The 15,684-nt window shown below is 27.8% G+C and overlaps 5 protein-coding genes across 5 annotated transcripts; 2 read left to right on the top strand and 3 right to left on the bottom strand.

Moving 5' to 3' along the window:
* Positions 1-248: 248 nt before the first annotated feature.
* On the top strand, positions 249-2,394 carry LOC140666042 (pyridoxal phosphate homeostasis protein). The gene is made up of 4 exons (XM_072892768.1): positions 249-547; positions 738-1,098; positions 1,212-1,453; positions 1,546-2,394. The coding sequence occupies exons 1-4, from the start codon at positions 476-478 to the stop codon at positions 1,633-1,635; spliced, it is 765 nt and encodes a 254-aa protein (XP_072748869.1). The 5' UTR covers positions 249-475; the 3' UTR covers positions 1,636-2,394.
* A 3,187-nt stretch (positions 2,395-5,581) lies between these two features.
* LOC140668785 (cuticular protein CPF2) lies at positions 5,582-7,839 on the top strand. Its single transcript, XM_072898102.1, has 3 exons — positions 5,582-5,735; positions 6,167-6,413; positions 7,492-7,839. The coding sequence occupies exons 1-3, from the start codon at positions 5,727-5,729 to the stop codon at positions 7,590-7,592; spliced, it is 357 nt and encodes a 118-aa protein (XP_072754203.1). The 5' UTR covers positions 5,582-5,726; the 3' UTR covers positions 7,593-7,839.
* Positions 7,840-7,887: 48 nt separating this feature from the next.
* On the bottom strand, positions 7,888-8,966 carry LOC140668776 (cuticular protein CPF1). Its single transcript, XM_072898093.1, has 2 exons — positions 8,730-8,966; positions 7,888-8,638 (listed from the first exon to the last, which is right to left on the bottom strand). Exons 1-2 carry the CDS (start codon positions 8,739-8,741, stop codon positions 8,225-8,227), a joined length of 426 nt encoding a protein of 141 aa, XP_072754194.1. The 5' UTR covers positions 8,742-8,966; the 3' UTR covers positions 7,888-8,224.
* Positions 8,967-10,062: 1,096 nt separating this feature from the next.
* Rtp (MORN repeat-containing protein retinophilin) lies at positions 10,063-11,070 on the bottom strand. Its single transcript, XM_072894439.1, has 4 exons — positions 11,061-11,070; positions 10,707-10,890; positions 10,505-10,614; positions 10,063-10,323 (listed from the first exon to the last, which is right to left on the bottom strand). The coding sequence occupies exons 1-4, from the start codon at positions 11,068-11,070 to the stop codon at positions 10,175-10,177; spliced, it is 453 nt and encodes a 150-aa protein (XP_072750540.1). The 3' UTR covers positions 10,063-10,174.
* A 174-nt stretch (positions 11,071-11,244) lies between these two features.
* Positions 11,245-15,509, bottom strand: Mms19 (MMS19 nucleotide excision repair protein). The gene is made up of 9 exons (XM_072894426.1): positions 15,277-15,509; positions 14,569-14,807; positions 14,150-14,482; positions 13,479-14,073; positions 13,047-13,328; positions 12,246-12,964; positions 11,902-12,159; positions 11,669-11,833; positions 11,245-11,591 (listed from the first exon to the last, which is right to left on the bottom strand). The coding sequence occupies exons 1-9, from the start codon at positions 15,371-15,373 to the stop codon at positions 11,388-11,390; spliced, it is 2,892 nt and encodes a 963-aa protein (XP_072750527.1). The 5' UTR covers positions 15,374-15,509; the 3' UTR covers positions 11,245-11,387.
* Between the last annotated feature and the right edge of the window lie 175 nt (positions 15,510-15,684).

The following is a 15,684-nucleotide window of genomic DNA, read 5'->3' as shown; positions in this document are numbered from 1 at the left end:
ATTGACCAATCAGAGCGAAGAGACCTTTGTTTCTTTCGTCCTGATTGGTCAATTAAATTATTTGAAATTTTCGTAGCGTCAAACGGAACGCAATTTTAGATAATAATATGCACGTGATTTATATAGTCACCAATTAACATTCTTGCTGTTTCTCTCTCTCTCTCTTTCTCTTTACGAACATGATAGAGAAAATATTTTTTATTCTCTCTCTTATTGCCACATCAATGTATGTATAAAACACTTCATTTATTTCGAAACACGTGTGTATTATTATATTACATATTGCGATGTCGTCGATAGAAAGAGGGGGATAAAAAAGATATTTTCTATCCTTTATCGTAAAAAGAGTGTAACAAGAGTGTAGTATACATGCACTTGCATGTACTCGTGCAAGCAGATTTTTTTTTTCTTTCCTTATCTCATCAGATTGATAAGAAAATTTGATAAGAAAAGAACAATTCATTTTTAACACGACATGGCTGAAATAGCTGCAAATTTGAAATTAATTTACAATAAAATATCACATGCCGCTACGAAAAGAACATCGGTATCGTTCTTTTTTTTTATATTTAAGATTTATAGCCTACTGTGTATTTAGCTTTTTTTTTTAAATTTATATTGCGAAATATAAGAATATTGCAATATGAAAATTAATGCTAAGATTATATGAATTAATTAAATTAGGAAATTAGATTATGTGAAAAAAAAATGTATACATATCTTATTTTTTTTTTCAGGAACATCGATATTATGAACCACGACTGGTAGCTGTTAGCAAATTACATTCCGCAGAATTGATTGTATCTGCCTACGAAGCCGGTCAAAGACATTTTGGTGAAAATTATGTGAATGAATTAATGGAAAAGACTTCAAACCAACTGATTCTTGAAAAATGCAAAGAAATTAAATGGCATTTTATAGGCAGTTTACAAAGAAATAAGGTCACCAAAATTTTAACTGTACCAAATTTATATATTATAGAAACTGTCAATAGTGACAAACTTGCAAATGCGCTTAATAATTCATGGCCAAGATTTCGAAAGAGCGATGACAGCAAATTAAACATTATGGTACAAGTTAACACAAGTGGAGAAAAAGGTAATTAAATATTTACATTATATTTTATTATGAGAAAATTATGTCAGATAATTTTTTTCAGCTTATTTACTTGCATATTATTTTGTAAGTTTATTTAAAAATTATAATTACAGAAAAACATGGCTGCGATATTACAGAAGTATTGACTCTTGTAAAGCATATAATAAATAATTGTGATAATTTGAAATTTGTGGGTCTTATGACAATAGGAATGTATGGCTATGATACTGCAAATGGTCCAAATCCAGATTTTCTCTGTTTGATAAAATGCAGAGAAAAGATAAATGATGAATTGGGGATTGATATAAAAAATATTGAATTATCAATGGGAATGTCAACCGACTATGAACAGGCGGTAAGCTATTTAAATGGAGTTTACTTATGAATAGCATTGTTGATAAATATGTCTTTACACACATTAAATGTAATTATTATTCTGTACTATAGATTGAACTTGGCAGTACAAGTGTAAGAATAGGAACGGCTATTTTTGGCAATAGGCCACAAAAGAATACCTTGAAAGAAGAAAAGAATTAATTATAAGAATTATAATTTTCTTTTACTTTCAAATATAATTAAAATGGTTATATGGTAAAAGATGGTAAATAATGAATTAAATGTTTTTTATTATACTATAGTAATAAAAAACATGTTTATATGCATGTTTTTCTTATTGCTCAATGATATTGTTGCATCTGATATGTAATGCAATATATTAAATTGTAGTTACTAAACCAACCATTGCAACATTTATCCTTTTAATAAATTTAAAACACGCAAATCATGAAAATAATTGTACAAAATTGTTGCATTTTGAAATATCGAGAAAAATATATAATTCATCTCGATATGTAATGAACATACACAAAAGTATGTAATAGATAAATACACTCACATATATATTAGGATGTTCTGAATTTGAATCTTATTAATTACATGGTGTCATTCTTTGATAAAAAAAATCGGAAAATTTTATTTTTTTTCTTTAAAGTAATTTAAAAAAAAAGAGACATTAAAATTTATCCAATTAGCGTCACTTTTTAAATAGGCATATATTTGTGAATTGTGCGTTATGGATAATATGTGACTATATGCACTTATATATTGTCAGTCGTGCGGCGTTTCATATTTTATTAAGGAATGACGCTATGTGTTTGCTGGAAATAAATCACAGAACACTGTGTGTGTGTGTGTGTGTGTGTGTGGATATATGTATAACATGTGTACATAAAAAGATGTATGAAATGTTTTTACAAAGTGTTAATAAAGTGTTGTTAATATTATACTCTAATTAAATTTTTATGCATTTATCTATTATAGTATTTAAATGTAATATAAATAATAAGTTTTTAATAAAAAATATATGTATTATATTTATAGTATGTCGAATTTTTCAAGTTTTAGTATAAGCTGAGCAAACTGTGTACGTATCATAGTCATATCCAAGTCATAAGTAACGACTTCACGCAGATGTTACCAATTATTCTTAATTGAATAGAGTTATTCAAAATTGATTGATGTTTAAAAATAATTGTCATATGATATAGAACATATATGATATTATTAGTAAAATACTTTCTCTATATGTATTTTAGAGTGAAATTACAAATTATTTATTTTATATTATAATTTTTATTAAATTGCCTTTTTCTTAGTTTCTTTTTTTGCATATGTTTTAATATATAATTACTAATTTTTAATATATATATATTAGGGTTAAAATAAGGAGAATTCTAACATTAATTATTAATAAATTCTTAATAAAAATTACATTCTAAAGATTGAGATATTGTCAAATTATATCTTTTTTTGCACAATACACACACTTTGAAATAAATTCTCTTTCTTTTACAGTTTTAACGTATTATAAATATTATCATTATAAAGTAATTAAAAGAATCAATTTTAAAACTCTTAATTTATTGAGTGTATAAAAAAATTAAGATAAAAGGGCGTGGTCCAATTCCAATCTTTAGCCATATATATATATGTATGTATATGTACATATGTAGGTCACCTTCACCGTTTTTCTTTCTTTTTTTTTTTACAAGACCATGGTTCACAAATGTGTATCTTGTGCAAGGTCAAGAATTGTGTAAGTTATCACTCTCAAAAGTTAAGGAAATTATTTTTACTTTCTTCCTCGCAAAACATTTTAATTCTTATATATATATATATATATATATATGTGCGCGCGTGTGTGTGTGTGTGTGTATTATTCATCCATTTATTAATCATTTACATTTGCTATAAGTAGCAAATGTTTTATGAAAGCGTATAAAAAATAATTAACAATAATAAACAAAGTTTAATGAAAATAACAAACATTTTTTACAGAAATATACTTTTTCTATTTCTTAAAATGATTGTTTAATTCTACAGGATGCAATCTCGTTTGAAATTAAAATTTCAGGAAATTAAAGTCTCATATATTTTTAAATGTTTATTATGTAGTTAATATGGGAAACAATTTTTTAATGTATACGTATAACGATTACAGTTTTAATGTAATTTCTCAAATGCAATCTTACTTATAATCAAAACTTTAAACACATAGTATTTGCAAAAGCACCTTCAATTTAAGGAGGACGAATCAGCTAAAAAGTTAATAAATCTAATACCTATATTTCAAGATTAATGAATTTGACATTCAGCAAAATACTTTTGACCTTTTAAAATATAAAATTAATAATTAATTTAAGAGTTAAAAGAAAGAGTTTTAGAATGCCCTATAGAATTAAAAATTTTTCTTTTTATAAATTGTGTACAGTCGCTATAAAATTTTTGTATTACATTTACCGTAAAAAATTAGTTCAATATATAAAATAATATTTATGATTTCGAAAATAAATTATATATTCTATAGGGACAAATCTTTAATTTACAAATTAATTATTAATTTTGTTTTAAACGGCTAAAAGCAATCCTTTGCACAGTCAAATTTATAAATTTCAAAATGTATTAGATTTGAGTTTATTAATTTTTGACGTACCTGATGTATCTATATTCCTCCTTAAGTGATGGAATTATTTTTAAAAATAATTTGAAATTTAAGAAATTTTTCACATATATGTACGCAATTTATTGTATAATATAACAAAACTTTTGTTAAATTTTATTTTAATAAATTTTGAGATAATATAATATAATTATAAAATTATTTATAGGTATAATCATCACATCAAAGCATGTCTAATTTTTTCACTTCACTTTTGTACAATATATATACATATATATTTTACGCACACTTATATGCTTCTTCATACATGACGCAAGTAACAAATATATTTAGTAGCTTACTTTTATAATATGTATCAATTAAGAAACGGTTTCTCGACTGCTTCGGCGCAACTCGATGTAAAACTTGCATCAGACAATCGTGAATATAGAGCTAGATTGATATAAGAACTGCATGTATGTATCTAAATGTATTATATATATGTATGTATGTACGTATACATTTCATGATGCAATATTCAACGTAAAATACAAACATCATATTGCAATTTAGTACAAAGTTTTATGTTTATATATGTATATATGTATGTATATATATGTATATATATTGTACAAAAGTGAAGTGAAAAAATTAGACATGCTTTGATGTGATGATTATACCCATAAATGATTTTATAATTAATATTATATTATCTCAAAATTTATTTATTAAAATAAAATTTAACAAAAGTTTTGTTATATTGTACAATAAATTGCTTTTTCACATTCGATACAAATTAAACGGTATTATAACATTAATCGTATCATGTACAGTGTAACAAATAAATTAAAATCATTTACATATTTAAATCTATTATCGAAGAAATTTTAATCATTTAAAATGTGATATGTAAAAAAATAAATGTAATACACTGAAACAGTAAAAGTTTGTCCACCTGCTTATAAGCAGATGGCTAAACTTATCGCAATTGTACTGAGGAGAGATCGATTTTTGAAAACATAACAGGTTGATTCATCGTTGATCTGATTGTTCAAATTTTTACGTAACTACATTTTTTACGTAAATACATTTTTTCTACAATGTTGCGATCTTTAGAACTTGAATTTTTTACTATTAAAAAGTAAAAATTATTTTCTTTTGCGCGAATCATTCTTTTTTTCATTTTATTAATTTTATTTTATTAAATTTTGAAATAATATAATATTTATTAATAAAGTCATTTATGTGTAATCATCATATCAAAGCATGTGTAATTTCACACCTACTCATTCATATACCTGTCATAATCAGAATTTATAATGATTAATTTGTTTGACGTTTTGTCAGAATAAATTCGTAATTTTGTAACTTTGCGATTTAAAAGTCCATATTAAATCCGTATAAGAGATTCATATTCATGTGCGATGTTATATATATTTTCTTCAATATAATTGGCAGGGTCATAAAATTTATTCATAGTTTAACAAGAGATACAACTATGTGATGCAATAACATATTGCTATGAATATAGCGTCCGCTAGCATGCAAACACCCAAGTTTTTGGGAAAAAATGCACCAAGTATACTAGACAGGTTTGCGTTGGAGCAGTATAAATAGGCTGTTAGATTTACACAGAGCATTCAATTCGTTCCTCGTACTTGCACGGGAAATAGAAAAACAGAACGACATCATGTTCAAAGTAAGTATTTTCAGAGCGGATAAAAGCCTCTGTTTAAAATTATTCATTATTGCATAATACATGCATATATATTATTCGCTTTGTAGAAATTAATAAAAATAACGGCATCAACAATACTTTGATTCAAGATTGTTATATATATATGCATAAAAATGCTACATATTTTATATTAATTGTAATAAAAAATATAATGACGACTTATACAACGTAATTATATTAAAATATTTGAATTCTATAGAGAAGAAAGGCATGATTATCAATAAGCTTTTATGGCATTTTTATGTAAATGTTCCAATGCGAATAGAGTTATACAGAGTAAAATGTAATCGAAAATTTAATTATTGTAATATTTCTTAATTTGTAGCGATGGGACATTTATTTAGAAATTAAAAATTTTTGAAATTAAGCAATCCCATTGTTAAATCTTGCAGTTCCTAGTAATCTGCTGCCTCTTGGTTATCGCGAATGGCGTTTTTGGCGGCTTGATTGCGGCACCCGCACCTACCCTTGCCCTTAAACCTGCAACGCTCACATTGTCAACGATTTCTGCCGCTCCCACGATTGCCCTTAAACCTGCAACGATTGCATTGCCAACGATTTCTGCCGCCCCCGCGATTGCCCTTAAACCTGCAAATACGATTGCATTGTCAACGATTTCTGCCGCTCCCGCTTTAAAAGGTATGGATAATCTTTTATTATAAAAAAGAGCGCAAAATATTATACAATAATATTGAAAGCAAATTAAAATTAATATAACTCTCAATATTATAACGACTTTACATGTGTATTTGACAATGACTGTCAGACGGTGACAGCTTGCTCTTTTGCTCGTCTCATTTTTACCCTCGACAAATTGTTATATGTACTACAATTTATATACATTTCTACACTGAAAGAAAATATGATGTTGACTCAACAACATCATTATAGTTGAAATTTATTTTATTAATTCAATAACATATTATTAATCAAATCAATACGTGGTGTATTAATTTGATTAATAATGTTGTTGAATTAATAAAATAAATTTCAACTACAATGATGTTGTTGATTCAACACTATTTTTTTCAGTGTAAAAGATTTTTCTCGCCTACACGTCTCTTTGGGGGGGGGGGGGATAAGAAGGGGTTTAAAAATTCTCAAAAATAAGAATTTAAATCTTGGTAAATACACCAAATAAAATTTGTGCCGTGTGCACTTATCAATTTCACAGAAAAATTATTTTCTGTGAAATCGACGCACAAACATCCGCGTTTGACTCTTAATCGCTCAGTTTTCTAATTTACTTGTTTGTAAACATTAAAGAGTCATATTTTCTCAGTAATTTATTAAATTCTAAAAAATTTATACACTTTCTAGAAAAAAGAAATTCACGCATCACTATGGGGCTGCATTCCGATATTCACTGTCAGTATTAAAAATCTATAGTATACGTGATGTGAACTATATAGATTTTCAGTACTGACAGTGAATATCGAAATGTAGCCTTAGTTATATCTGCATCTCGTGAAACTGCTTATTAAAAAAAAAAAAAAAAAAAAAAGACGCGTTATCAGTGAAATAAGAGACGTGCAGAGATATATATAATATGTATATCGCTCTCGATCAAATAATAATAACAGTGGAATTCACTATAATTTTTTTGCAGACAATCAATTTGCGAAAAAATATAGTCTTTCTGGCTTTCTCCTTCCTCCCCCCTCTCTCTTTTTTCGTCTGTGTCCGTTTACTTAAATTTTAACATTAAATGTTGCAGCGCCATTGCTCGCCGCTCCCGCTGCTGCATGGGCTGCACCCACTATCACATTGGCTCAACCTGCTCTTGCAGCTGCACCTCTGACACTTAAGCTAGGCTAAATTATATCGCGTTAAATTCGAGATATATACATAAAACATGCCACCGTCACATCCTATCATTATTACAGCAAAATATATCGCCCTTAATCAGATACAATTCGCTAATATATATCTCACACAATTTTCTAAAGTTAATAATGTTCAGTAAATTTTTTCTCCCTTTTAAACTCTAAAAATTATGAATAAGCATCAAACAAGAAACACATAAATCAGTAATAAAAAAATTCCACACATAAAATATTTATGCTTTATTTTATTTCTCAGAGAATATTTTATCCAATGCATCCATCATATATAAATAAATTGTCATATACATACATTTTTTTCTACGTGATATATTTTACAATAATATAATGTGTAATTTTTCTATTGTATGTGTGTATTATTATTCATAATTCAAAATGGACTTGATTAAATTACACGGAGCGAACTAATTTACAGATTGGAAGAAAAATTAAGAACTTAAACGAGATGATTCTTATATTACACAAGTATGTGTAGTGTCATTAAAAACCATGTAATTTGTATATTACGTATACAATTGTTGAAGAATATTTGAATATAAATACATGCAAATGTATTACTTATCTATTATATGAAAAAAGAGCCGACAGGAGTGCAATCGATTCTATTTAGTAGGCGTAAGCAACTCCAATTGGACTGCTGTAACTCATGTGAGATACCTCGACGGCCGGCGAGTAAGCGACTCCGAGAGCAGCCGGAGCACGTATAGCCGCCGCCGGTGCCGGTATGGCAGCTGCCGCGTACGTCAATGGGGTGGCTGGATGAGCGAGGTGCGCGTAGACAGCCGGATTGGTCACGCGAATGTCAGTCTTGCTCGAACTAGAGAAAGGCGTGTCGATGGTTTTCGTTTGCGTAGCCACTTGCGCCAAATTACCAGGGCTGCGTAATATATTATCGGACGTCGATGTAATAGCATGGGGTTGAATGGCATGCGCTATTGGCGCGTACTGATACTGTAAGGCGGGAGATACCCCGATGTAGCCGGCGTTGGCCGCGGCCAAAATGCAAATTGCTACGAATAACTGAAATGCAATATTTTATCAATTTTCAATCGATTTATATTTCGTGTATATATTTTATTCTTATGTTATTGTAAAATATATATAGACGTACCTTAGCTGCCATTATGTAATGTTTATTTATATTGTTAGAAAGATCTTGCGATGAGTATTCTGCGTCTATGCCGAAATACGAATGCTACTCTCGGTGACAATCGGTACTTTTATACTTGACGGAGAAACGAAATTGTTCGATGTACCGAATTCGGTGGGAGATAGTGTCAAGGATAAATTTAATATTACGCCATTGTGCGCGCGAACGCACTTATTATATACTTCTTATATACTGCATCTCGTTAAATTTTATGTACCATTCCAATAAGAATAATTTATAAATATTGTATTTGAAATGCATATATTTTTTTCATAAAGTTTTTTTCTTTATATATAAAAAAAAAAGATAATGCTCTTTTCAAAAATCGAATATTTATTTATCTATCTCTCTTCTTGAATATTATTATTTTATTTTATTAACTTTTATGTATTTATTTATTTGCTGTATATATTGTGCTCTTTATTTTTCATTTATTTGTTAACATATATTATTCATATATTATTCTTAAAAGAATGCATTGAATTTTTAAAACTATACATATATAAAGTCGATTAGATTTGATTTTATATTTTTATCTTCATTATATGTTCTATGTAAAATTAAAACACCATTTTCTCTCGTATATTAAAAAAAAGCACAATTTTTTCTTAAATAAAATAAAAGAAAAGAGGATATAAAATGTAATATATATATATATATAACTTATCTATCTTATATATGTATATTAATATATATCAACAACTTTAATATTTTTTTTAAATTTAAAATTTTGATCTCTTTTATTCATATTATACAAGAAAATGTTTGATATAGAATGCAATGCATAACAAAATATAAAATGGAAATAGTAATAATATATTGTTGTACTAAAACATTAAAGGCACATTTTTATTAAGATTGATATTACCCCGTACCTTCATGTCTTGCCAAAACTGGAACATCCGGCTTGGAGACCACGCCTCTCCGAGCGGAAAGTAGTCTAGCCTTGTTGTTCCCTCTCTCCAACTTTTTCCCTCGGGCTCGTTATAATAACACATTTTGTTCTGAATTCAAGAGATTGTCATCGCAATTATTGAAAAATTAAAATGTAAAAATGCAGACAATATTTGCGTTTTTAAATTTTAATTTTTCAATAAATATGTGCGTGTAAAAAAAGATAGATATTTATTTTTTCAACCGTGTATTACTTGATCGAAAAATGTTTAAAAAAATTTAAAGCTTTACTTGCACACGTAAGCGGAAATGCGGACAGTATTCAATATAATATAATAAGGAAGAAATTATAAGGCGCTTTCTCTTAAAATATACGAATAATATATAAAAAAAACATATATAATATAGATATCTTTTTATTTTTGTTAAAATTAATAACGATTTACAGAGAGAAATAGCTAGCGAACGAAAATTACTTATCTTTCCTAAACATATATTATCTAAATTCTATTTCAACTGCATTGCGCACGTGCCATCATAGAAATTTTTTGAGCCTTTTGTACTATATCCGGACAACGTCGTCGTCGAACTAATCTACAATCTTGAAAAAAACCTTCATTCCTCGGAAATCCATGCGATCCATCAGCATAAGTCACTAAGCCTATATCCAATAAATAATATGTATAATTATAATTGTAATTACACATGCGAATTTTATATTATATAAAAATTATGTATCATACATTTTATTACTGTTAGTTTAAAAATAATCACAGAGCTTTTCGTATTAAAAAATTATAAGATTCCATAATTATTTATTATAATTTGATTTACACTTATACCTAAACCCCAGACACGACCTCCACGAAATTCCCCTTCGAATTTCATTCCATCGGCTCTCCAAAATACACCATGACCATGAAACCATCCTTGCATGAATTCGCCTTCGTATCTAAGAAAAAAATGTACTTCTTTTATGGATGTATGCACAACGATATTATTAAGTGAAACGCGATATCGAATTTGCAATTCAACTTTTATTACTTTGCTCCATCGGGAAATGTAATAACACCCAAGCCAGAACATAATCCATTCTGGAATGCTCCTTCGTATCGCGTTCCGTCAGCAAGAATTAACAAACCGGCGCCGTGTTTCAATCCCTTACGATTCCAATCTCCGATATATTTTGTATTATCATCATATTTATACGCACCATTCTTTACCACACCTACAAATGCGCATATAAATGTATAAATATTCGCCAAAAAAAAATTTTATTAGAGTTAAAAATTCGGAAAACACTTCTCCGATATTTCATATTTATTTAATTGACACTTTGACAAAAGTAAAATATTAATAATATCCTAAAGTAAAGTGAAGTGAATGTTATAGTCTCACCATCGCCCATGTTTGCATTACACTGAGTATATTTAAACTAGTTCGGTTGTGATTTTAACCCACTTAAAAAATCAATTCTTTTATTCGATTAAAATGAAAGGTATCCGGGAGGTGGATAGATATATGGAAACCTTAGAGAAGATTCTTAGGAAAATATATTGTGAATCAAATATTCAATAAAAACAACTATATGTACTAATTTACACTCGCTTGTGATATTAATATTTAATAAAGATGTTTACATTTTTTTCAGAAAATAAGATGAATAATACAAAATCTACGTATAATTATATTAGATTTATACATAAAACTAAACTGCAATATTGTTCACTCTTCGGCTCCACTTGCAAATCCAGATCCTATTGTAAACCATCGTATTCTCGCTTCTACGGCAGCTTTCCTGACTAATCGTTTGCGATCATCGATTACTATGCCCAATTTGTCTAAGACAACTTGTTTATATGGATTTATTAAAATAGTGGGATAATAGACGTAATGCGCCAGGCATTCCAGAGCCGTGATTCGAACACTCTATTATATAACAAAAAATATAAAATTATATAATAAATGAAATGGTTTGAAAAATTAAAATTGATGCGAGTAATTACCATGATTCGATGTGTTGACAGTTGCATAAGTCTTGGTATAATGCATTGTACATTATCAAAAAATATGTCGTGCTTTGTAGGGAGTAAAAGTTTAAGCGACATCAAAGTCCGGAGAATTAAATGCTCATTGTTAAAAGCTAGAGATTCAATCAGCAATGGCACCAACTAATAACGCGATATATTAATTAAAATTTTGTAATTTTTATTACCGAAGAATTAGCAAGAAAACTTACCTCGGCCAAATGTAAAAATAATAATTCTTCAGGCATTTGTTCCAATAAATGTACCAAAGCGATAAGATAATTCTGCCTACTTAAGTTTGTAAAACTAATAGTTTGTTGTAACAAATATTCAAACACTCTTTGTTTATAAAACATTTTTATATTGCAGAAATTTTCCTCTATTAAAGTATCCTCATATTTACTTATTAAAATTGAATATTGTTTGCTTACAAATTCACCTATTTCGTCGTGAGTTAGTAGATGTGTAAGCTGTGAAAACAAAGAATTAATTTGATCATTTTTTGCGTATTAAAGCATACATTGTGTGTTATAATTATGTATTCAACCGCACGTACATTCTTCAAAAAATATTGAGATTTGTCGTATCCTCTCGTAACAAATGCTTTAGTCATCCAAATTTGAAAATTAACTGTATGCTGCTTTAGTTCGATATCATTATCCACTTTTAAATTATTATTTATCTTGTCTTCAAGATAAGGTACAACTCGATTAAGATCCGCCATCTCCATTTTATTTAATAAAACGGATAAAAATTTACAACTTGTTTGCCTTACATCTGGACTACCATTGTTAATTGCTAGATTATACAAGTTTTCCACCATATCATTGCTAATATTCAAATTAATATCTTTTCGCAAGGGAATGAAAAGATTCATTATTATAGTCACGTCAGTTTCGTTCGAAGTTTTTGTATTTAAAGCTATAGCATATTTTGCTAAAATTGTCCATTGTTCCTCGATTGTGAGATTTCGTACAATTAATTGACAAATATTAGATATCAACATTTTATGATCCATCACATTTGTCTTGTATGAAATTAATTTATCAATAATATGACATTCCTTATATAAAAATTCATGTATATTGAAATTAGATTTCTTTGAAGCAATTAACTTCTGGATATTCAATAATGCTGTTATACATATGTCAGTATTAATATCGTTTGTTGACATTGCAACAATTTGTGGGAGAGTTGCATAACCTAATTCATATATTTTTGCAACTGCTGTTAAAGCTTTTATCCTACGTTTCAGTATTTCTACTTTCATTTCATCTGAAACATTACAATAATGTTATTCACACTCCTATTAGCAGTTATAATCAATTAACTGTATATACATTTATATATAACTCACCTGTATTTGATAATAATCTGTCTTTGATTAGTAATAATATTTCTTGAAGATATAATGTTGCAAAATCTATAATAGCTGTATGACATGTAATTTGTATTTCGTCACAACCTGTTTCAATTTCATTGCATATTGCATTATAGAATATAGTGCGTTGTACGTCATTTAAATAAGCCTTTTGGATTGTTAAACCAACAAATATGTTGTTTTTCAACTCTATATTTTCTACTGTCAAACTATCCAAATATATTTGAAGTATATTTGTCCATGCTAATTCTGGAACATCTACATAAATTTTTTTTTTAATTTATAACACACATATGCACAAAATATATTATTGTATATATTATTATTGTATATGCACAAAGGATAATAGTGATATAAGTTAAAAATTCCTATCACACGTAACATTAATTTTGTTTTAATGTAACTTACCCTGAATGCAAAAGTCATAATTGGAACAAATTTTCACAAAATTATTTAAAGTTTCTATCAGTCCAATTTTATCACTTAATAAATTCTTTGTAGAGTATTGACCAATACATAAAGGTATTACAACTTGCAAGATTTGCACACATATTGTTTTACTAATTATTGCTATTGTCTCCAATAATCTATGAGCAGGTCTGTACAAACTAAGTTGTACATCGGATAACGACGATTTTATATCAATAATTATTTGGTCGATGAAATTTGTACAAACAGCTTCATCAATTGATATAACTTTAATTAAAGATGTTATTGCTTTTAAAGCAGCATCTTTTATTTCAACGTCCTTCTCTGGCATAATTTCTTTCTTTAAAATTGTCCATAGTTCTGGTAGATACGATTTCACTTTCAACAATCCAAATGTTTGAACACCTTCACGTAATAGATTTAAGGAATCAAGTTTAGCAACTCTATGGGTGGAATATAATTTATCAATTATAAGAGGAATACAATAATCTGCAAATTCTGGAATAACACATAAGCAGGGAGCCAATCTTCTTGCCAAATCTTCCCGTGTCACATTTAGATTCTCTGTGCCAGACTACAAACAATATTTATAAATCATATATTTATATCTTTTTAAATATTATATAAAGTAAAAAAATAAGTATAATTACAGGATTGAAATCAACTGGGAAATAGCATGCCATAACTTCAAACATTTCTTCAGTTAAATGTCCCAATGGAAATCTTTTTATGAAATATGGTAGTATACTAAACAATAACATAAGATTGTTTGGATCTCTTTCACCATCGATGGAACTAATAATACCATAAACTAAATCTGATCCCATGGATTTCAAATCGTCTAGTTTGTTTTCCATCAAGATTTTGAATATTACATATATTTTATGACGTTCTGATAATAGCTGAGATTGACACTGAATATGCTCAAACATAGCTCTTAACAGTGACAATGGTGCATCTTGAGGTAAATGAGTCATGTTTACCTAAAACAAAGTTTATGAATAATATTGACAGAAGAAAAAATTTACCAGATACAAAGATACAAAAGGCCTTTAAAATAAATGCTCACAAGTGCTAGAATACCATTCAACACAGATGGTATGATATTATAATGATCCTTTATCCTGTCACAATAAAATATTGTAATAAAATATAATTCTGATTCATTGAGATAATCTTGGGATAGCTGTGACAAAACAGAAGAAAGGGCTGCAACCCCTTTTTCCCTTGTAAGAACATTTTGATCCGTCATATAGAAACCTAATGTTTCTACAAATGTGTTAAGTTTCATAGAACCTGATTCTATTTCTGAAAAAAGCATTTTAACATCCTCCTTGATTTATAATTAGATTGGTTCTTAATTGTATACATATGTGTATAATTTATGTATAACATAAATAAAATATAAATCAAAATAAATTGTTCTAATAAGCTAAATAAAATCTAAAGTTTAGTCATACAAGATAGATTCTAGAAAGAATCAAAAGGCAATTTACATCAATATATCACTTAAAATTATAATTTCTTGATGCTAGAGAAATAATAAAAGACTAAGTATATATTATTATAAAAATTATATTTTAAAACAAGTTTCATTTTAAAATTTTATTTTAGTTTCTTCTATTGCTACTATTATTAATCTTTCTCATAATGAGATTACAATAAAATAAAAAAATATTTTAAAAAATATATAATTGTCTAAGTAACATGATAATATTGCATATATGTATGTATGTGTGTATGTATGTGTATATGTATGTGTGTGTAAAACACGTACCAGAAGATATACTTCTGCATAGTAGATTCAAAGCCATTGTATCCTTGAAACAAATATCTAGTTTCTCTTTTAAATCAAAATTTGGAGACGTAGCCATAACTGAAAAAAAATCTTACTTGTCGATAAATATAAATTGTCACAAAACTCCGAACAGTCAAAAATTAACTAACCACGTTACTGTCTGTAAAATATTAAACCATGCGTGCACACATGTGTATACATATATATATATATATATGTATACAGCGTATCGAGTCGATACTATCGACTCGGAGCGCGATTTTTCGTGCTAGATCCTAATATATATATATATATATATATATATATCATAGAATGTAGTGTTTGATGGACCAATCAGGGCAAAGAATCTTGCGCTTCGAAATGAAAATAATGTCAAGCCTTGCATTT

This window comes from Anoplolepis gracilipes, chromosome 1 (genome assembly GCF_047496725.1).
Source record: "Anoplolepis gracilipes chromosome 1, ASM4749672v1, whole genome shotgun sequence".
NCBI classification, from domain to species: domain Eukaryota; kingdom Metazoa; phylum Arthropoda; class Insecta; order Hymenoptera; family Formicidae; genus Anoplolepis; species Anoplolepis gracilipes.
This window is presented reverse-complemented; position numbering and strand designations above follow the sequence as displayed.